Genomic DNA, 23,575 nt, shown 5'->3' with positions numbered 1-23,575 from the left:
GTTTTTTTACCTCAGGGTGTTGCGGAGGACCAGAGTGGGCGGAGAGAACCGTGTCTAGGTCCAAGCCAATCAGGACGCATTTCTGTTGCACCCCCCACCACCACCACCACCACCCCTTCGTACCCAGTCGCCTCTCCCCGTACTGATGATGTCACTGACTGCTGTGAACACTGTTTCCATGGAAACGCCCACCACCGCTTTGGCCTACATTTCAGGCAGCTCTCCCTCCCTCCATTCTCCCCCCCACCCCTCCACCCTCTCTCTCCCCTCCCTTCCGCCCAGCCTCCTCACCACTCGAGAAGGAAGGACTCGGACACAAGAGGAGAGGGAGGGCCGCTGAGAGGAAGCTGACTGCTGCGGACAGGAAGAAGAAATGGACATTCACAGGAGAACAAAAACAAAGGCTGATAAAAAAGTTCCAGCTCTGGACTGGTTGTTTTTTGCGGGGCGGGCTGTCCTCTCTTGTGTGTTAGGTGTGCACAACATCTGCTTAGTTTGGAGGCTAAGAAGAGAGAGAGAGAAAAGCTATCAGTTTGAAACTGTTTCCCGGTTAAGTTTCTTTGCTCTTCTCTATTAGGCGTATATGAATATATGTATTTATTCCTGCTGTGCTGTTGGCCGGAGAACAGCAGCAGCTGACCTGCTCTCAAAGAGCTCCTGTCTCCATGTTTTTAATTATTATAATTATTTAAACCTTTAAACATTCATAATGTGACTTCATTTTTTTAATGTATATCTGTAAAAACACGAGGGCTCTCTACGGCTATTTTAATGTCTCTTCTCTGCTTTTGTGGAGGAAATTATGCGCCTCCAGTCACACCCTAAACCCGGAGGAATATTTCATTTTGTTTATTTTAGTTTTTGAAGGCATCAGGAAAGAAGTCATAGCGTGTTTGAAGCAGCGAGAGAGCATCATGTTATGTCTGCATACACAAACACACACATGCTTTTTTTGTTTTTATTTCTAACTTACATTCCAAATAACTGCACATCATTCCATTTTGCCTGCTTTGCAGGAGCCTTTACAAGCCAGTCTGACACATTCAAACCTCTGTCTCCCTCGATTAGTCTTATTTACACCACATCGATCATGTCTGTAGGGTATCTGACACCACGCTGTGTAATAAAGCAGGACCTGGTACAGATACATGTTGACCTAGAAGAGGTTGTAGTCGGAGTGTGAATGATAATTGTCAATTTTTTTTCTTTTTATTTTTGCTTGTATCATCTCGCAACATGTTTATGATTCATTTTAATGGCCGCACAGTTTAATTGTCAATCAAGGGATAGTTCATAGGGCTGCAAGGTCACGGCTAAAATGACGATACTGATAACTACGCTGGATATTATGATACATTTACAGATTAACAAAGTGGTTTTAGGAACACAATAGAGTGCTACAGGAATGAGTCCTAAAACCTGGGAATGAGTTAGCATTTTAGCACATCCGGTTCCCACATCTGGAAGTCAATGGGTTTTTAGTTAGATGTCTGAAATAAGGTCTGTGGTTAATACAAGCTTAAGAGATTTAAAGTTTTGTCCTACAATATAAAATATAAGTAAATATTCCACTTGTGAATTTTGAAACCTTTGTGTCTTAAAAAAGGGTAAATGAGACTACTGAACGTCATCACGCCGACTCGTCCGCCTTTACAGCCTTGTTGTCCCTAAAGCGACCGAGGTGTAGTTCGTTTATTGTTAGCTTTTTGCTTCGGCCGTGTTCATTCGCGCTTCAAAAATCATAAAAGTGGTGTTCATTAGTGGAGATTGTCTTACAGAACCAAACATGCAAGGATCATAAACGTGTGTTTTCCACAGAGCTGATTTTCTGCAATAATCTAAATCCCAATGTAAAATTCCCGTTGGCTTTTTGTCGAGGGAACCAGGGCGATGCTAACTTCCTGGTTGGCCTACAAAAATACGTCATCCCTGCAGCACTCAATTATGTGTAAACATTTGAAAACAGTTTTTATTTACAGGGAACATCGTGAATGTTTCACATTTGTCAATTTTAATCAAGATTTTAATACGATTACGCGACTAACTTTGCAGCCTTGTGTTTCCGTGGTTTATGGTGGAATATTTATGGAAATGTGGTTATATTTACTGACATTTCAAGTCTTAATAGAATTTTATGGCCCCTTTTTATTCTTTGTTTTTAATTAGTCGAGCATAACTATTCCCATAACTGACACAGCTTCATGACTAGGGTGAATATAAACACTGTCATTGTTGTATTTGAGTACGTTTTAGTTCCAACATGTCTCTTAGAAGTGGTTTTGAGGTCCTAAGCAAAGGTGTTTTACTGCAGCCAGCTTGTTTTTTTATTTTATTGTCAGCATTTGTACAATAAGAGTTCCACGCGTTTGAAAGGAAATTCAGTATTGTTGACCAAGCGAGAAGGTTTGCATTGCCGGTGTAAGGCGTAAAGAAAAAACATGCCATATACTCCTTGTTGGTAAATTTTGCTGCACCACAAAGACATAAGGGAGCTTTTTGTGTTCGTGCTGCCGCGGTGTTCCTGGGGGGAGTTTTGTCACAGCGCCAAGCTGCTTCCCAGAAACCTGTGAGGATTTTTAAGTTACACTGCCATGATATATACAGTTAAATTGCCACTGCCCGTGAATTCATTTGTGATGAAATGTGCAAAAACATGTTGCAGACTTTGTGTAAAACGCCTGTCGGGACGGCTCAAAGTGAATGTGAAATGCTACACGTCACTATTCCCCCAGCTTCAGATTCTCACTCTGGCTCGTATTCATAAATGTTTGTCTTAACTCGTGTGAGACTCCTCTCGAGTTAAAAATGCTGGTGCGCTTGAATGTGCATAGAGCTCATTTCCTGCGTTTGTGGTGTGCGAGCGCGTTTGGGAGGAGCAGGCCGAGGCTAAGCTTCAGTTGTAGCTGTGTTTCTGTGGCGGCTGATGGATGACAAAGGTGCCTGGAGGGGGAGGAGGGTGGGGGGTGGGTGAGGGTGAGGGTGCTCGTATATAACCGATGGTGTTATGTTTCCAGGTTTGTATCAGAAACAGTGTTTTCTCTGCTTGTACATGATGACTATATGATGTAAACTCAGTATTCTCACTCAGTGTTTGACCACTGAGACACACCTAAGCCATATGGTATGAGTTAAGGTAAAAGCAGGGACATGAGTGAATACTTGAGGTCTCGACTAAATTTTGTTGTGTTTGCAACCCTATTATTATTATTATTATTAATCCCAAAGCTCCCCCCCGTATTACACTTTGATTTCTCCTCCAGTGGTCGATGAATGGTCTTTGTGGAGAGCTCTCCCTCCAATGCTGCATTGCTCTTATTGCTGATGTCCGTGTGCCTCCGCCTGTGTACACATCACATTAAAGCCACATCATTCACCTCCCCTGCTGGGCTTAAAGCACAGCCACAGCGCACCCACAGGTGCTGTCACTCATTCTGACTGATCCGACCACATGTGTATGTAGAACCATGTGACTCTACAACTCAAACTCCCACCAAACCTGTTAGAGGGTCTAGATCAACCAGAAGAGCATCTATGTGGGTGTGCAGGGTCCATTAGTGCCATTTCTTTAGGTTTTTTCTCCTCCAATGTCTGTTTTTTGTTACCGACGGTCTCATTTACAATCGCCTTTCTGTAATGTGCCTAAACTATGGAGAGGAAAAAGTATTCATTTTAATTTTTGCCTTTCATATGAAACATATTCAAGCCTGAAAAGTAAATAAAATACTTAATACTTTATACTACTTTGTCTTATTTCCTTTGAGTTAAACAATGTAAATGAATGGGATTCAATCAGGCGTGTTTATTTTCTGGTCAATGTAATTGCAACAGAGAGAATTATGGTTTCATCATTCTTCAGATGCTGCACAACAGGAAGAGAGCACCGAGAGTTTCGGTCTTCGATGTGTTAACAGCTGCCTGAGAGCAGGCTGACTAAACTGTTGCAGCACTGAGATGATTAGAAGAAAATTAATCAGGCAGCAGCTGTTTTGATAATCAATTTTCATGCAAAATGCTAATGTTCCTTAGTTCCAGCTTGTTAACTGGGTTGATTTGCTGTTTTTTGCTGTCTTACCTGTTTTGTTTTTTTACTGTTGGTTGGACAAAATGAGCTACTTTAAAGACGTCACCTTGGACTTTAGGAAAGGGTCGCTATTTTCTGATGTTCTAGGGGGCATTTTGTGCCGTTATTAGAGAGAGAGAGGACAGGAAATGATGTATGCAATGATGCAATTCATTCTGTGCGTTCCAATACAAATACTACCATACTATTTGGTATGCCAGAAACAGATGTTGAACAGTTTGTCCAAATATGTCAAAAGCAGTATGCCAAAAATACCAGGATGTCCTACTACATCCGCTCACATTTTGCAGTGTGCAACCCAGCATGATTTTCTGGTTATTTTGACCCACAATCCTCTGCACAGCGGATATACTGCATGAGCAAGAGCGTCAAAGATCAAGGCGCAATGTTGTGATGAAGTGTCCCAATTGTATGCATACTACATGAAAGAGTACTTTGTAAGGGCCGCTGCAGTATGTTTTAAAAGTAAAAAGGATGTGATTTGGAACGTAGTCATTGTCAACGCCTCTAAAAACCCCAGGCCACCTTGTTTTCTGATATTTTATAAAGTATTAATGAAGAAAACTCAACAGATTTGACGTTCATCATTAGTTGCAGCCCTGAAACAAGAGGCCTTTTGTTGGCTCCCGCATGACCAAAGCATTATTTTATTTATAGTCAAGGTTAGGCAGAACCTTTCAGTACTTTCTTATTATTTTTACACCACGAGGAAGACTCTTGAAGCTGCAAATTTATTACATTCTGTTTATTCTGCAAATACCATCTGTAAAAATTATACATCAAGCGTTAAGTATGGAACTCTGGTAAAAGTTCACAGTTCTTCTACAGTCAAATTTATTTCATAGGAAAGTTCCATAAAAACAAACGGACGTACACGTTCGGTGACGTAAAGAAGCACTTGATGCTACGACACAAAACCAGATTTCCATATAGTCTACTATGTTGTGAACACAACAGGGTGCTTGCCCTCTTTGGATGACAGAAGTCCAGACGTTCCCCCCCCCACCCCCCACCCCCCAAACTCATGTCCTATTTAACCGAATATGTACAGATAGAAAATGAAAAGTGAGTACAAAGATAAAAGAAATTATCAAATGAACATCTGTGCTGTCTTTCACTATGAACAGTCTAGCTAGCACATTTAAAGTAAGCTGCAAACTTGAAGACAAAGTGTATGAGTGCAAGTCGGTGGAAAAAAAGGGAGTATGAAGATAGCACGATGGAAAAAGAAGGGTCATTTGATTTACTTTTTAAGGCCTTTAAGGCAAGCACCCTGCAGCAAAGAGCTGTGCAGTTTTTCGTACCCCAAAACAAGCTATGAGCAGTCTGTCAGCAGGCTGTCAGCAGTCTGTCAGCACTCCGTCGATCCTCGTCTGAGGGTTGATTTGGTCGAGAACAGTCCAACAACCCAACCCCCCCTCACACCCCTGATCAACATCTGCTGAGGTCCCACCACACTTCTCCCTTTTCCCTCTTCTTCCTCCAAATCTACCCTTTTTTTTTTTTTCTTCTTCCTTTCTCTCATCACAGCAGGCAGGCGGAGAAACGGTGTCAGCCCGGCCCCTCCCTCCGCCACATCCACTCCTGCACTTCAGTCTACTGGAACTTCCTTCTGAAGGGAAAATGGCGGGCGGGAGGATACTGGAGGAGGTCTGTGTAGCGACACAACGGGAGGAGGAGGGCAGGGAGTGGGTGGGTGGATTTGATGTGGGGGGGGGGGGGGGGGGGGGTGGTTAGTGGCTTTAGCGTCCATCTCACGGTGTGGGGGAGGTCATGCCTACCTCTAGGGGTGTGACAGAGAGGGATGGGTGAGGATGGTTTCCATCCAGTGATCCTGTTACAACTGCATCTGCCGCCTTTTCCTCCTCAGACTCCCGACACAAAGACCACCTGCGTTGTGTGAACTCCATCCTCAGACAAAGCGCCTCCTCAATCGGTTCCTGTAGTAATTAAAAAAAGAAAAAAAAAAAAAATTAAAAATCCATCACCCTGACAACATGCTCCAGAGAATAACGAGTAGAAATTTTCCTCGTGATTATACACAGTGTTACCGGTGGCAGACGCCACACGCCTGTCACAGCATGCCTCGTTACTCATAATTATGATCATTGTGTGTTTTCACGTTTCACCTGAGAGACAATTACACATGTTATGGTTACGAGTCATCTCTGTTTATCACCATTTAACAACCAGTTTTCCCCCCATCACAATCAGAAATTAATTTTGCACAACTCATTTGTATTTCATTTTACTTCATCGTTGATTTATCGATAGAAGATTGAAAGAAATTTAATCTGCACCTATTCTGATAATTGATTCATCGTTTCAGTTATTTTTCAAGCAAAAATGTCAAACGTTTCCTGGTTCCAGTTTCCCCAAATGGGACGATTTGATGCTTTTCTTTGTCATATATGACAGTAAATTGAATATTCTTGAGGTTATGGAGTGAGAATCGAGAAAATAATTGACTTCATTACTGTATCCATCACACTAAAAGACTACCTTTAGTAGGATTCACAGTCTTGTCAGCGTCGGCCTCCTCCGCTTCTGTTGCAACACCACACACCGACTGCTCCATTTTCTCCTCCGTCCCTCCTCCTGGCTGCGGCTCCGGGGGGGAGGAGCCTGTTGATCGTGGCTCAGCTGCTGCGTCTGGCGAGCCAGGGCTTGGTTCTGTCGCATGAGCGGCAGCAGTTTGTTCCAACCGAGGCAAAGACGCCTTAGTGGAGAACCAATGTCGCACCAAGTCCGCTGTTAAACCACAAGCCTGAGCCAGTTCCTGCAACTGCAGATAAAGAATAAACAGTGTTAGCGCACAGCTCCACGTTAAAAGGACGGGCATTGCAGAGGTTTGGCCTCATGATAAGTGACTTCATGTAACTATTATTGAACAGTGGCCACTGTGACAATATCAGGAAGATGGTAAATGCTAAAAACAGTGTTACAATAGCAAAATGAGAGAATGTGAAAGTGCAAATATTTGCGTTAAAATAAAAAGTGCCTTAAACATTTTTTATTTGGTTTACTATAAATTACCAGTTTTGGTAAATTATTTGTTTTAAATTCATTCATGAAAATCAATCACATAAAAAAAAAGAAGCTGTAAATGATTTACTGAGCTGAATTATGCAACGTGCTGATACACACTCTTATGCACAATTAGGAAGTGAAAGTTGATGGCTTTCTATCACATTTGCATTTAAGTCCCCAAAATATCTTGTGTGTGTGTAACTCATAATAACTGAACTGGTCTTGAAGCAGTTAAAAATGTGCATCTCTCAAAGTCTAAAAAAAGTACAGTGTCAACAAGAGACACTTTGGATATGAGTGCATCTTCTCCTACAGAGCAGTTAGCTATATTGAAAATGTGTCATATCTTTTATCATAGCAGCAAAAACTTTTCAGGTTTCTGTTGTCAGACCCGTTGAACGGCTCTAAATAAAAATGTGCTAACACTATTTGTTGTCGTCTGTACCTGTGGCTCCTCCAGGCTGCCGTGGTCGTCGTGGTGGGCCTGGAGAATCTCTGTGTTCCCCTTCTCGAGGCCCTCTTCCAGAGCCATAGTCTGGTAAGTCTCCAGCCACTTCAGCTGGCCGTTCTTCTGCACGTAGCGACAGTCCCCGAACCAGCGCACCACCTCGGGTCTGGACAGTCCGGTGGTGGAGATCATTTCATCGTACTGAGTAGCGCTGGGCCACTGGGTGCGGGCGTAGACTTGTTTGAGCATCTGCAGCTGCTCCGCCGTCTTCTTACCTCGGATGGCGTTGGGTTTGGGGGAGTGGGATGGTTTGGGTGTTGGGGTGGAGGACTGGGGTGGTTTGTGGGTGGAGGATGGAGTGGGGCCTGGGGAGGATGCAGGCGGCACGCTATCCAACCCTTCACCCTCTGCTTTGCCGTTGGCCTCTGTCACCTTGAGCATCTTCAGGTTGATTTTAATAGGGTTGACTTTCAGTTCTGGTGAGCTGTCCTCTCTCTGTCTCTCCTCCCCGTCGACCTCCATCTCCCCCTCTTCCTCTCTCAAAGCCCGCTCCGCCTCCTCTCTCTTCTTCTCAGCTGCCACCCTCTTCCTCCTGTCGGAGAACCAGCCGTGGATCTCCCTCCTGGTCATCTTGGTCTCAGATCGCAGTCTGTCCACTTCCTCTCCTTCTGGCTCAGGATCCTGCTCAAAACTGGCATCTAGAGCCTTTAACTGAACACAAGACAGGAAAGGACAAAGTCAAAAATGTGGAAGAACTGAGTAGAATCAACAAGAAAATTAATCAGCAACAATTTAGATTTTCGATTATCCATTTAAGTGTGATGTGATGATTTGTTGCTTTTTCTTCAAGATGGGTATTTCTCACTATTTTCAGGCCTTTTATAGAATAAACAGTTTGTAGGAGCCATGAACAAAGTCAGACAGGAGTGACGTTTGTAGTGATGTTAATAAGGTTTGCGATGGTTAATATTTTTGGTACTGGTATTCATTAGTATTTGTGATATAGTCTTTTATTATTTTGTGAGATCACAATGTATTAGTAGAGTTGTGTCACATAGATATGAGCGGCACTCTTAATATAACCAGCTGTTACCTCGGTGCGAGAGGGTGAGTGGGTTTGCCAAATGTTTTGTTGCTACTTTTTTTAAATCGCTGTTTATCCCGATTATAATTTTGTGCACGTTATAATAAGTTGATCATATGTTAATGTATTTATGAATCTCAGTGAATCATTTTGGCAGCGCGTCAAAACCAAGCAACCCAGGCCTCAAACCTCAGCCTGTCAGCGGCTTTTAGGTTGTTGTTTTTTTCTTTTCAGACATCGTATTTATTAATGGACTGTGTGTGATGCTAGTAGCTGCTAATGTAGCCTTGAGCCGGTAGCATCAAACAGAAATGAGGAACGCACCCCAGATGTCCGATAACCTCACTTCTTCTTTAAACTTTTTTTCACACAATGAAATAATTCCCCGCCACATCAAGTGCAGCACGCCACATTAATTACAGTTTTCTTTCTGCAGCCGGGAGGCGTATTCACATGTTTCAGGCGGGAAGAAATTCTTTGTAACATAGGTCAACATGTCACAGGAGTCACAGGATCTGTTTGCTGATCCGCTGCGGGCACTAGCCGGCTGAACTTCGCTGCTAAAAGTTAAACTTTTCCCAAAGTTTGTTTGGCTGCAATTCGCTGCAGAATCAAACGGTTGCAGCTCGGGAGCGGCGGGCAGCCGCGGCTTTTCATAGACATTGCATGGCTGCTTGCCGCAGGCCACACTTCGCCGCTGCTCTAGTGTGAATTCAGACCTGTAAACAGACTTTGATGTGTAAAAATCAGTGGAATTCCCCTTTTATTGAAAAAAATAATAATTTAATATATGATAATGAAAACAATCGGCAGCTCCAGACCAAGAACCGAGGGATCACATGGAACACAAAATGTTATGCCCGTAGCTTATTACACACCTGGTGAGGATCTCTCTCCTTGTAGCGGATAGCGGTGAAATCAGGAGAAGGAGCTCTGGGGAGTCGGCGGGAAGGTGTGGTGGGAGAGGTTGGAGTCTGTGATGCAGCCGGGCTCAGGGGTGCAGAGCTGTGCTGGGGAGTTTTTGCACCGGAGTTGCTGCTACTTTCAGACAGATCCACGGGATTGGCACTGCCGCTCCCCGGCGTGCTTGAACCGCTCCCTGCTCCCGCTGCACTGCCAGACTTACTCTGTCCCCCTGTGCTGGCGCGTGAACCTTTGAGGTTGCGATAGTGGTAGCGGCGGTCGCTGAACCACTTGCGGACTTCTCGTACCGTGAGCCCGGTCAGACCGATGAGGCGGTCCACCTCCTCCTGATCGGGAAACTGGCCGGCCAGAAAGCTGTCCTTCAGAGCGCTGAGCTGCTCCTGAGACTTCTTGCCCTTGAAAAAGCTGGGGTCCAGGAAAGCGTTGACTAAGCCAGGTGTGTTACCCGAAGGAGCTGCAGGAGAGGGGGAAGAAGACTTTGAGGCAGGGGAGGACGCCTCCTCCACTTTGATGTTTGGAGAGTCACTGGTAGTACGGTCGACATCATCTGTGCTAGTTGTGTTCTTCTTGTTGCTGCTACTGTTGGTGTCCTTTCTCTTCTGTCCGTCGCTGCCTGTTTTGCTGTTATTAGATTTGCTGTCTGGGGCGTTTTTACTTTCTGTGGTCACTTTGTTGTCACTCCTCACAATGCTGGTGTTATTGGCTTTCCTGATATCAGTGTCCTTAACATTTACGTGGCTGGTGACATTATTGCGGACTGCATTAGCGCCGCTGTGTTTACCGTTGACACTGCTAACCTTAAGATTTCTGCTTCCTACACTAAGGTTGATGACACTAGCTTGATTGCTCGTAATAATACTGCTAATGCCCCCTCTCCCACTCCTACTGCTATTGCTAATGATGTTAGTCCCAGTGCTGCTGCTGCCCACCGTCCCCACCACCATGCTGATGCCTTTGTCTGCCACCAGGGCTGCAGTGGGTCGGGCCTGCATCATGGGGCGAGCTGCTGCCTGGGGCTTAGGTGTGACAGCCAGCGCCACAGGAGCACTGCTGACCTGGATACCGTTTGCCATTACAGGCTGCGTGACGATCACCCCTCCTTGGCTGACAAGAGAGCCCTGCAGGAATTGATGGATCCCAGTGGCCCCCAGCGAGGCAGGCAGGACTGTGATGGTTTGTTGGCCATGGTGACTGTGGGTCTGGTTGTGCGAGGTGGAAGGTGCAGTCTGGATGATGGTGTTGAACATCTTCCTCCTGGCCTCCTCGATCTCCTCAGGAGACCAGCTGATGCCCTGTTTCAGTCTCTGGGCTGTGAACCAGATCTTGATCTGCTCTTCGGGGAACTTTGTGACCACTGTCAGGTAGCAGAGCTCCGCCTTTGTGGGGTACGGGAACTTACTGAAGGAGGTCTTCAGGAAGGAAGAGGAGTCCATGGAGGCACTGTAGGTAGGGATGCTGCTCAAAGGAATCATCACCTGGGAGGGGGAAATGTGGAAATGTTATTGGATCTCTAATTAACTTCATAACACTCTGACAAAAAAAAAAAATCAAAACAATTACCTTGGGGAGATTTTTGGAGGTTGAATACGATGTAGAGGAAATTGAGGCGGCTGTGATTGGTGCAGATTGATGAATGCTTCTGCTTTGAACCACTGAGACCACCTTTAGGAAACAGATTTAAAGGAATCTGAATAAAAATGATCTTAATTGACTAATCCAAGTCAAATCTCAACACACTTTACCATAACGAGACAGAATGAACTACCACCCACCTGTGTGATGGGAGTCTTGAGCATCGGTAATGCTCCAGAGCCGTTGACTATCTGGATCGCTGAGGGCAGAGTGACCTTGGTCGTTCCATTGTGGACAATTGTGGGAACGTGGGTGACGGTCACTGTAGCCGGCACTTTTCTCTCCGTCTCTCTGGACGCAGAGATAGAGTGAGGGTCCGAGGAAGGCTCGTCTGAAACCGGGTGAGACACCACTATCCGTTTAGACTCCGATTTGCCCTTCAGCATCCTCATAATCGGCGTTTTGGTGATGGAGATCTCGCTATCCTTCCCCGTCTCTGCCCCAGTCACCAGACTCTGCTCCACCACTGCCCTCGTGTCCAACTTCCTCAGCCGCAAAATCATGGTCAATGTGCTGGGGTGAACCCTGGCGTTATGCAGAGCCAGCCCCTCAAATTTGGGCGCTGAAACCCCACAGCTCACACAGAAGAAGCTGGGGTCCGCTCGGAAGTCTGGGTGCCCGGAGTACACGTGATCCAAGAACAAGTTAAGGTCGTGGGTTTCAAAGTTACAAGGCTTACAGGTGTAAGTGCCAACGCCATCTTTGCCGGCGTCGCCCGCCTCTGGTTTGGAATACTCTCCAGGGTCGAGCGGGCTGTGTCTGCCCACTCCAGAAATCCTGGAATGATAGAGAAGACCCGGAGAGTCCCGTTCAGCCTCATCTGCTTGGCGTATGATCTTGCTGGGGATCATACAAGGAGTCGTAGACTTCCTCTTGCTGGCCATGGTGGGACCACAGGGTGGTGGAGTCAAACGGCTGGGAATGGGGTGTGGGTGGGAATGTGGGTCGTTTCTGGTTGACTATAGACCAGGCACGGGGGAAGGAGGACAGCAGGACATGTCCATAGGTCCACTTGTAGTTCTCACTGCAAATTTAAAAGGGAATACCTAGGAACGAGAGAGAGAGTAACACGTTTTAGTTTCGAGTCATGGTTTGGTTTGTGGCGTAAAATGTTACATTTCAAAGACAGATTTCAAGGAGGAGAAATGAGATAGGACATCTTACGCTACTCAGTATAAGCCAGTTTCCTCTCAGCTGGAAGAAAATCATGCACAGCTGGATGTTTCCAGGTAAAATATCAACAGCACAGGTAATAATAAGACCGTGTGACAAGATTCAGGTGAAGCCTTTAAAATCAAGTCTTCTCCTCAACTCCCCCGTCCCATGAAACTCAATGCTATCTCTTTTATGAGGGCATTCAAACAAGCTCAGTCTGCTCCCACACTCAAGGCTTTTTGGGAGAGCTCCTGTCCTACCCCCTTCTTTCCCCTCCCCCACACAACTCTGTCTCACTTCCCCTCGTTCAGACACACCCCCACAGCGAGAGCACATTCTGTAATTTTTTCTTTTTTAATCCAGCGCCTCTGTAGCTTCAATGAACACCTTTTATAAAAAGATTGCCACAGATGAGCTCACTTGTGAATGTGATGCTTAAGATAGGGTGTACTTGACAATAATCGCGCAAGTGGGCGGTTCAACAGATGTTGCATGGGAAAAATGGCGCCCAACACTAGCACAGATAGAAAAACAGACCCGCGTAAGAATGTGAATCTTTAAATTTTCACATCACCCCTTTGTCTCCAATGCAAAATGGCGAAGCTTCCTGTGGAGGAGGGTCCCCCCCCCCCCCCTCCCTCTGACGGTGATGCAGTATTGGAGGACAGCTGTAGGGCAATTACTCTCCCAATCACTCTGCACCGACATGACACCTCACACACAGAGCCGCAAAAGCTCACAAAAGTTCAACGGCTCAGAGAAGTTTAACAGGAAAACCCTAAAAACCTTTCCAACCCCTCCCTGTGCAAAGATACTTCACTAACAAATTCAGCTTTTCTGGTAGGCGGCCCCGGATCTAAAATAATCTTGGCCTTCTGATGCACAAACAGAGCAGTCCCATGCACATGTTAAACTTGTCTGGGACTAGTTTCAGACTAAACTCTTTGTGTACAATGCTGCTGCCACGCCACATCACGTCATCACGTGGCCAGCATACTCCAAGTCAGTGTCATCGTACAATCCACCAACCACCAATCACATATAACTTGTTAAACAGCAAATGCTCTCTTGTGTTTTTTGTACCCACACACACACAGCATTGCTTTGCAACATAAAGGTCATGGTACATTAGCTCAAAACCCAGTTAGCCCTCACAGGACTGGGGTGTGACAGATGCCCTTTCACACACTAGCTGAGCGAAGGTATACAGAGTTCACTTTCCTGCATTCAAACGCCCACAACCTCTTTTTAGTAACTTCACGTGCAGCTTATCTCCAGTCTACATACTAACTTTTCTGAATTTTATGAAAGCAAAACCGTGAATAATCAACCACTAATGAGATACTTTATCGAGCCTGTGATGAAAACTTAATTGGACATCAAATTGGTTATCTTTGCCTGTTTTGTCACCACCAGAGAGACTCTTTGAGTGTGAGGGGTTAACAGGCAAATGAAGTTTGCTACCGTGGAGGGAACGTGATGCCCCTTGTTCCCCCGTGCACCCCCCAGAGAGAGTGACTGCCCCTCAGCCGGGCTGTCGTGCACCCCTCCTGCTCCCCTGCCATTCAGTTCTGCATCAGGGGGCACCGCTCTGCCAAGGCAGGCTGGTCACATGACCAACACAAAAGCTTATGGGTGGGCAGTCTCAGCCATCCATCACGTGGTTCTGTTGGGTGGGCAAGCGAGAGGAGAGGAGAGGAGAGGAGAGAGGGAGAGAGGATGGTGGGGGATGGGCAGCCAGTTTGGGGTGAGGAGGCGAGGGAAGGAGGGGTGTTAACAGTCGTGGAGGAAGCACTGAGGTGTTTCGGTGAGGAATTTTCCTCCCCGATACCCCCCTCCGACCAGCCAACACCACCCCACCCTGCTAACCCCCGCTCTTCAACGCCCCCTTCTTGCTCCAAACTACAATCACACAGTCCCTCCTCCCCCCTCGCTGCACTGCAAAGCCTGGAATGTTCCAACCCGAGCTCTTCAGCCAGTGGACATAACCTGAAGTTCAGATTCGGTGTCTGTATATGTGCACACACATGCACTTCAGGGTCTCATCATGCAAAATTACCACTCAAACTAATCCCATTTGCACATATCGACAGACTGAAAGACACGATGGCGACAAAGTTCACATCACACACACTGATGGCATGTGAGAAAAATCTAACACCACAACGGTGTGAACACATCTGCAGACAAAAGTCGGGCCTCAGAGACCCACAGGCCTCGCACAGGTGAGGTGAAACAATGCACAAAGCCAGCCGAGCTGTTATCGGCGAGTCGAAATATGGGCAGCTCATGTCTCAGCAATGCCAGACGAGTCGTGTTGACTCACCGGTGTGAGCGCATCGGCCAGCAACTTTAATTTGAATGCTGCACATACGTTGACTGACCGTGTGGTTATGGTGTCCCGTTATATGTGTCAGGGTTTGCATGTGTGGGTTTCTTGTGAGAGTGGAGAGATGAGGTGAGGTGAGGTGGGGTGGGCGGTGGAGGGGTTTAGAGGGGGGGCATGTGTGCTCGCGTTTGTGTGTATGTGGCGTGCGGGGGTGGCAGCCTGCATGCCTGTGTGTGTGTGTGTGTGTGTGAGAGACTTGTTTACCGAGGTAGTGAGGCTGCCATTTTTTCCTGTGTGTGTGAAGAGTCAGATCTCCCAGTGCAGTGACACACAAAGACAATGTCCTCCTGGTTCATACAGTATCTACACCTCATCAATGGCTCAGCACAGCGTGACCTCATTTGATCCCCTGGCCTGACTCTTGTCTCGGGCCTGGGCTACGTCCTCTGAGCGCGGGCCAATAATAGCACTCACTAGAAATCCTACAGCTCGGCCGCATAGCGTAGCTGCGTGCTAACTGAACTACTCCTCACCTAGCTGAGAATACAGGTGTGATGTTGATATCTACATGTGTAACAAATGCTAACAGCCTTTCCCTTGTTTGCTCCATTTCTTTGCTTCCACACTCGTCTCCTCACTCCCCCCTCCCTCTCTGCACCCTCCCTCCCTCCCACCGTTCCTTCTTCTCCTCCCTCTCCGAGCAAGTTTGGCCCAGGGAGACAGGTCGGCAGCGCCACTGGTGTGTTACTGTCCCCATGGCAACCACCTCCTACCCCCTCTCTGTCTCTCTCCCACCAGCTTATTTCTCTAAAGCACATGCGTGTGGGTAAACACACATGGTTACTCAGACCTACACGCACATCTCCCTATGCCATCCAGTCGCTGGCTCTAGCGCGGCTTGTTTGTTCCACACGCCCCTGTGAGTGGTATTTGGAGAGTCCCTGCCCTGCTCCTATTTCAGTGCCTCCCTCACGCGGTGTTGATGTCTCCAAGCTAGGTGTGGTCGCCGTCGCCAAGGCACGCTATTGGCCAGAGCTGATGGCGTCTCTTCCTGTTAACTGTCCTGACATCTGCCTGGGCTGCTGCCCTCTGCTCTCTGTGGCTCTTGTGTTCGGCCTGCAGCGGCCTGAGGCGTGCAGCGTTCCTGTATTCACTGTAGGCGACGCAGGCGTGGATAGAAAATCTGGCAGATGCTCTCTCTTTCAGAGAGGGACCACCTCTATCCCCAAGTGTATTCCAGCTAATTATCAAGTCTGCACCAAACTCTTCGCCATCTACGAGTCTCTCTTCCAAAACACAAACCCTTTGCTTTTTTTTCCTTCCTCTGTAGCAAAACAGGAATCCTTCGCCGTGTCCCGAAACACACTCGTCTTGCCACTGAATTTACTCCCACCTTGAACAGACATGGCTCCAACTAACCTCCTCCTGTCAATCAACTCTAGGGTTTCACTCATGCATCTGCTGACAAACACGGCTCACCAATCTGTGCGTCTGAACTTCTCTCCACTACCATTTCAGTCTTTATACAACACTGGCAACAATATAAGGAAACCTCAATGACGGTGTTCCTACAGTGTCATTCCATCTGCTCCTGAGTCCCGCTTGGGCTGCTCTCAGGTCAGGGAGCGGATGGCTGCGTGGGTTTGCAAACGGCTGCATTGCTGTGGCCACTGCCAGTGCATGCGTTTTAAAACTGAGTTGCTGAGAGAGGGGAGGGAGAGAAAAAAATGGCGGAGCACCATGCTCTGTGCTGTCCAACCTAAAATGGCTGACATCACAAGCTGTTAACCAGCCAAGCAGAGCAAGAAGGCTGCTACTGCTGCTGACCCAAACCCGCTTGCTCTGGGACGTGTGAGTTGATCGCAATGCTCTCCTCGCAAGACTGTTAAAAAGAGGGGCTCTTGAGTCTGAGATCTGGAAGGAAATTGTCATTCCATGGGTCAACACAGAGATGAAAAGTCAGTATTGAAGGATCGACACACACACACACACAACGAAATGCTCAGTTTCATAAAGTTGTCATTAGAAAAGCAAAAAAAAAGATGTGAAATGAACAAAAGTGCAAGGCCAAAATAAGATTTCAGGAAGTGTCGTACTGATTAATCCTTTCATAGAAAGTGTCAGCTGCAAACCTAGAACTGAGGGAACGAAAGGGAGAAGGAGAAAGAGATGGGGGGGAGACTATTCAATGAGATGTACGGCCAAAGCATCACCACAGCAACACTGAAATACCACTAATAATGACAAACTGTTGTACCAACAATAGTCTGGAAACAGGCCTATTTTAAGAGTAAAAGGTGAACCACTGTGGGTGATAAATAGATAGGTGGATTAAGCTGCTGGTCTATGCTTGGGACTCACGTGGACATCAGACACAAACTAGCTGTCTGGGAAAGCTTTGCACTAATCCCTGGAGTCACACTCACTCATGACAACACTGACATGATAAATAACCCCATGCAAGAGCCTGCAGACTCACTGACTGTTATAGGCAACATGGAAAATGTCTAGTTTTTACATGTTATGTTTTTAAATGTGTGCTTTATTGTATTTATTTATACATTTTTCCTGTTTCCATTCCTGTTTTAATCTCTTATTTTCACAAAAAAGTCATTTTAGGGACAGGTGTTGCAAATTAGCATCTGCTATAAGCACTATATGATACTGGCATAAGATAGCTGTTTTTAAGTTGTCTATGTACATTGTATTGGTCCCTATTAAACAAACCATGAATGAATGAATAAAGCATCAACTTATGGTACATGGGTACATTGTCTGTGCAATATGGGTAGACCCACTACCTGGGTGCAATACCTGCCATGGTGTGTTTGATTGTATGTGCCATTATGTACGTGGACTGTGTATGTGTTGAAACATCTGTTTCTGTGGAACTATTTCACTGTCTTGTGTGGAATCGTTTGTTATTGTTATTGTTTATGCTGTTTTAATATAGTGTTTGTAACTGCAGTTGGAAAAATTTTCCCACGGGGATAATAAAAGTATATCTTATCTTATCTTATATAGTGCTTATGAAAAGTGTGTCTACCTTGATTTTAAACTGTGGGGGAAAAAAACATTTTATGTGACAATAAAATAGAAATACAGCCCTAATAACATAAGCTCACCTTTAATTAGGCTACTTTCATAATTATCATAGAGCAACTCTGGAAAAATATTATTAGTCATAACTGATGATGGGAGGTGATTTCTAACTTTTTCATTCATAGGAACTGACTGAACAAATCTGCCTTAAAAAAAATCTTACTGACTTTAATATAACATAATTTATTTGCTCCCAGTATATGCAGCAAAGGGGATAGTGCAAAAAAAACAAGATGCATCAGCTAACACATTAAAAAAGTGTAAGAAAATATTAACCATTTAAATAGAAGGAAGTATAAAAATAGGAGCAGTATATACAGTATATATATATATATACAGAGAGAGCTTATAAAAAGTGTCAACCTTGATTTTAAACTGTGGGAAAAAAAACATTTTATCCGACAATAAAATAAAAATATAGCACTAATAATATAAGCTCACCATTAATTAGGCTACTTTCATAATTATCAAAGAGAAACTCTGGAAAAACATTATTAGTCATAACTGATGATGGGAGGTGATTTCTAACTATTTCATTCATCGGACAAGACTGAAGAAATCTGCCCTAAAAATATTACTGACTTTATATAACATAATTTATTTGCTCCCAGTATAAAAAAACAATATTTCTTTAAAATATGAGCGGTATATTGATAGTGAAACAGCAGCAACACAGAGTGGTTGGACAGTATCGTCCCCTGAGCGCAGCAGCGTCAAACATTTCCTAAAATGATGCGTGTTCATCTTCCGCTCACAAGTTTAGGCGGAGTGAGTCCCAACTTAATGGGCTCGGGTTGCATTATTAGAGGGTTTTAAAACATCGTTCAGAGTGGAGGAAGAAGGCGAGCCCCCAGACCCAAAAAAAACAACTATACTCTCTCTCTCTCTGTCGCCATTTTAAGCAAAGCGACAGACATGCAGCTGGCCAGCAGCTCTGTGAGCTCTGAGCCGCCGCAGAGAGGTAGAAGGTGAACGCTTCACGCACAAGTTTGGAGAACAAATGTGTATCATAAAAGCACACTCACCTGGCTTTTTTTAGTCGGAGCTCTGCGTCTGCAGCTTAGGGTGTAAAAAGTTTACACTGATATGAGCTCACAGTGGAGGTTCACTGATGGTAACTTGTCCATTTAGGCTGTGGGGGATAATAAACGTGACACCGGACCCGGACTGGTCCCCTACAGCAGCAGCAGCAGCAGCAGACCCCTGTTTTTTTTTTCTTGCGCTTGTTTATTTCGAGTGGCTCTCTCAGCTCAGTGTGTTTAAAGCAGCAGGCTGTGGTGGTGGAGGGGAGGAAAAATACGACGGACGTACCGAGGGAAGAGACGGACACGTGATCCTCGACGTCACTGACGGTGGAGTTGGCGTGGAGAGCTTCTGAGCTCCGTGCAGAGAGATAGATAGCAGAAGTGAGTCAGACATCCTCGTCCTGACTTTGACCCAATAATGTATACAAGAGAGGGGTCTAAAGAGCTCCCACGGTTAAACGTGATGTTGTTGCTTGTTACAGCAAACTCACACCTGCCCCTGTCCCAGGTGACCTCTCTTAAAGAGATAGTACACAAACACTATGTCAAAAGTTGTCCTGCGTTAACCCCCAAGCAGGGGATGAAATTAGCACCTGCAAAAATTCAAATCACCTGCAACTATATGGCAGATAAGTTTTCCTTATATTAAGAAATATTGTTTTTAAAAAGCAATTCCTAAGTTAAAAATATTCAGTGTGTAGAATTGGAGCAAATATGATTAAAAAATAAATATTTTTATAAAATGGTCACAATATCCTGACAGTAGTGCCTGAGACAGGTAATCTGAAAAAAAAAAATCATGTGCCTCTGTGTCCTCCGGTGCTCATAATGGCATCTGCAGGATTTCACAGACCAGAGGAAAAGAACCAATCAGAGCCAAGCTGGAGCCTTGCCGTGTCTGAGCAGCTGTCAATCACTCGCAATCTGATCAAAATGTTCAAACTAGGCAGCGCTGATCAAGATTTTAGATTTTTTTTTAAAGCCTTCAAACAGAGCCATGAGGAGGTGCAGAAGTCTAGTTTTCTCTCAGAGCACTTGAAATACAATATGCTGAAAGGTTATTATGGATTTTTTGCCCAATGACGGCAAAAACATTCTGGCTACTGTAGCTTTAAGTTGCAGAAAATGGAAATACTCAAATAAAGTACAGTCAAGTACCTCAAAGCTGTATTTAGGTACAGCACTTGGTTAATTCCCACCACTTGATATCACAATCGTACCCAGTGTCCCTCCTGCGTCTCCTCCATAACACAGTGCAACCATTAGTGTCCTCCGGTTACCTGTGTCTCCTAATTGCATCTGCAGGATTTCATAGACCTGAGGAAAACAACCAATCAGAGCAGAGCTGGAGTCTTGCCGTCTCTGAGCAGCTGTCAATCACTTGCAAACTGATCAAAATGGTCAAACTAGGCAGCGCTGATCAAATATGAATCAATTATTCTGTTACTGTAATGCCTATTTCTCTCCTCTAATGTTTTCAGAAACATCTTGTAGTGTACTGTTCAGCTGTAAAATGAGAAAGTTTGTGACCCTGCAGCCATGCTGAAACCAGTTGAGGAAATACGAAGCACCGCCCACCAGGCGGAGCACAGCCAATGGGAACGCTCTCTCTCTCTAAAATGACCTGTGATTGGCCAAAGTCTCCCGTCACGTGCTAGATATTTTAAAGCCTGAAAACAGAGCTATGAGGAGGTGCAGAAGTCTAGTTATCGCTCAGAACACTTGAATTACAATATGCTGAAATGTTATTATGGGATTTTTGCCCAATGATGCCAAAAATATACTGATAAGTGATAAGTGATAAGTGATAACTGATAAGTACATAAAAAGTATACTGACAGTATACTCTCTTATTTTAAGTTTAAAAGAAGTATAGTAATAACACACTTGAATAAACTTATTTTTGGTAAGGATGAATACTGGTAAAGTGGGACACTTTCTGATAATTTACCTACTACATCATTTTTATAATTATGATCCAAATGTCTTAGCCCCTCATATGCTACAGCTGATTTAATATTTGAAATATTTGTTTTAATCCTTAATTTTTGTTTAATTTTCCACACATGAGATCATATTGTGAACTTTTTTTTTTTAAATGTAATGCTAACTAGCTAGTTAGCGATTAGCATCTCCATTGGCATTAAAGGGACTGTTTGTAAGAATCAAAAATTGGTTGTAACAGCGACACCTGTGGCCGTTAAGTCAACGAAAGTCAGCGTCGGTCTCGCGCTTGTGCTTACTCTAAATAGACATGAACGGGCATCGCTCAAAACAGTGAGGCGACACACGTCAGCTAAAACCACAATATCACTCTATATTTCACCTGCTTGGCAGTAATGTTAGCTGACCAGACGGAGGTCTCTCCATGAATCACTGCTGATCTTAGTGTTGGCTTTTCCTGCTTCAGCCTCCCGACCGCGGTCGGAGGGAACAGGGGAGACACTGGCACTCGGTAGGAAACGATAACGGTTCTCGCTGCGGAGCCCCGTCACTTCACAAGACACGGAAAACCTCTGTTGGTCTGGAGGATCTGCAGCATTTATTTCTGCACAAACGTCCACTGTACATTCACTAGATATTCTCAGAGCTACTAACTCTTCTGCAGTGTGTAGTGTGCGTGCATGCACGTGAGAGTGGAGCAAAGTAGCATGAACGAGCGCGGTGTGTGAGTGAAGGCATGCAGGCAGGCAGAGGAGCAGAGTACAGCAGAGACTCCGGCCCTGGAGACCACGGTCTCCCCCGCGTCCTCCGACCGCGGCCAACACTGTTTTGCAAGACAGTCTTCACTAGATAGAACTTTGCGGTTTTGGTGCTTCCGTGTGGTTTGTGTTGAAGTCTTGTCTGAACAGCGCAGCCACACGCGAGCGCGCATGGGACACCGACCTGGTTTGATTTATACGTGTAAGAAGTTACAAACAGTCCCTTTAACATTGCAAGCTAGCTCAATATAAGCCATTTAACTATCTATCTATATCTATATATATAGATATAGATATATATCAATATATACATAAAGATAGGGCCACAAGATTGCGTAATAGTGCTGTATATCCAGTTGATATATACTTTACTTACTGACCTCTTCAGAATATTTTCTGTCTGTATGCAATTGGAAGTATAGGCGAAGTTGTGCCAGAAATCCCTTCTCTGTCTACAGTAAGTAGGCCTGTATAGCCCAAAATCCCACCCAAGTCAGTGACGCTCTCTAAATGGGGCCATGGTGAAACGATGGTTCTTGCTTTTCCAAAAGAAGAGCACAATATTTCACAAAAATCTAAAGTGAAAGTAGTATCTATCAACTGTGGGCCTTCTACAAAAAGGATATGTCGATGAAAAAGCTACTCAAGCGCATGTGGTTACTTTCCACTGCTTCTCATAGGAATTTTGATATCACAGCAGATAAAGCTTTCCATTTATTAGTTACACCAGCAGAGTCGCTGTAACTGTACACTTACTAGCCTACTGAGTATTGCAAACACATCATAGAAGACTTTTATTGATTTTCCATTAAGCTGTGTTTATTATGCACGCATGCAATTAGACAAAAATTAAAGATGATGACGCATCTTCCACATCTTCCTGAATGACTCATACAAGATGCTTAATGGTTCCATTTAAGACTCAAAGGAGAAACTGAAATACACTGAATGTATTCAGGGGTTTGAGAATGTATTCATAACCACACTGTTTTTCAGCATATTGCCTGTTGTCATGACAAAATATATAAAGTGATGTCCTGAGAAATATATTAAAATACCATCAGAATCCATACTGAAGTGTGAGAACACTGATATTTCATTCTGTTCCATAACAATGTACAGAATATTTGTTTCTATCTAATTTATTTCTATTTAATTTAATTTTAGTTTAATTTTCCAAAAGTGTATTAGGTTCTATAGCAATTGTGGTGATCTCTATCAGAGTGTTGCTCAGGAGAGGATGTAGCTAGATAAGACTTTTAATAACTGGAGTCAAGCTCACCTGCATAAAGGAAGCCCTCTGCTGGACAGCAGAGAGAATGACAGAAATAAAAGTAAGCTTGCATTATCAGTAATAAAAATTGTCATTCAATGTTATTGTTTCATACATTTGTTCAGTGATTTTTTTTTAAAAAGAAGCATGGAGCTTGAATAGTTAATTCCATAAAATTATACTATAATACTATATGACGAAAACTGTATGTCAGAATATCAAATATATTTTGTGCATATTTGTAGCCTCTAAGAGAAAGTGGTTCTCAAAGTTTTTTGCTGGTGATCCATTAAAATGAAGTATTGTTTAATTTAAATAACTTCTAAAGGCCTGAAGGAGAAAGATTAGAGAAAGGTTTTCAACAATTTTGATAATCAATTAACCGTTTTCAGTCATTTTTTTAAGACATTAATTCTAAAATGATTTGGTCCCATGCATCTTCTCAAATGTAAGTAGCGTAATCTCTGGTTTTCTTTGTCTTCATTGATTATAAACGAAACAACTCTTGGTTTTTGGTTTGAAAAGACGAGGCATTTTAGTGACCAATAGAAAATGTAATTAATCAAGAAAATAATGCTGAAAATAATCATTAGTTGCAGCACTAATTTAATGTGATATCTGTGGAAATGCTTCGTGCCTGATGGAGATGTATACCTGTATCAAATTCTACTATGTCTTGCTATAACAAGGCAACGCTTTTATTTTTGTAATGTGGCTTAGCCTATGGTAAAAAAACAATCAAAAAAACACTTTTTTTGGTTGTTTTTCTCCAATTATAGAATACTATGAT

General features: G+C 44.3%; 2 protein-coding genes across 4 annotated transcripts in view; one reads left to right on the top strand and one right to left on the bottom strand.

Moving 5' to 3' along the window:
* plcg1 (phospholipase C, gamma 1) overlaps positions 1-3,731 on the top strand; it is a 33,387-nt gene extending 29,656 nt beyond the window's left edge. For both annotated transcript variants that reach the window (XM_074644120.1, XM_074644119.1), the window contains exon 33: positions 16-3,731. In XM_074644120.1, the coding sequence (XP_074500221.1) occupies positions 16-58 (43 nt within the window). In that variant the 3' untranslated portion in view covers positions 59-3,731. The remainder of the gene's footprint in view (positions 1-15) is intronic.
* Positions 3,732-5,086: 1,355 nt separating this feature from the next.
* Positions 5,087-19,312, bottom strand: zhx3b (zinc fingers and homeoboxes 3b). 2 transcript variants are annotated; one of them, XM_074644122.1, is made up of 7 exons: positions 19,097-19,312; positions 11,340-12,245; positions 11,128-11,229; positions 9,522-11,042; positions 7,557-8,270; positions 6,584-6,866; positions 5,087-6,021 (listed from the first exon to the last, which is right to left on the bottom strand). In XM_074644122.1, the coding sequence occupies exons 2-7, from the start codon at positions 12,081-12,083 to the stop codon at positions 6,011-6,013; spliced, it is 3,375 nt and encodes a 1,124-aa protein (XP_074500223.1). In that variant the 5' UTR covers positions 12,084-12,245; positions 19,097-19,312; the 3' UTR covers positions 5,087-6,010. The 2 variants fall into 2 exon arrangements, with proteins under 2 accessions (XP_074500223.1, XP_074500222.1); XM_074644121.1 differs by having other exon boundaries at positions 18,811-19,265.
* Between the last annotated feature and the right edge of the window lie 4,263 nt (positions 19,313-23,575).

Source organism: Sebastes fasciatus, chromosome 8 (assembly GCF_043250625.1).
Source record: "Sebastes fasciatus isolate fSebFas1 chromosome 8, fSebFas1.pri, whole genome shotgun sequence".
In the NCBI taxonomy this organism is placed as follows: Eukaryota; Metazoa; Chordata; class Actinopteri; order Perciformes; family Sebastidae; genus Sebastes; species Sebastes fasciatus.
The sequence above is the reverse complement of the archived record's forward strand: the minus strand, read 5'-3'. Positions and strand labels throughout refer to the sequence as shown.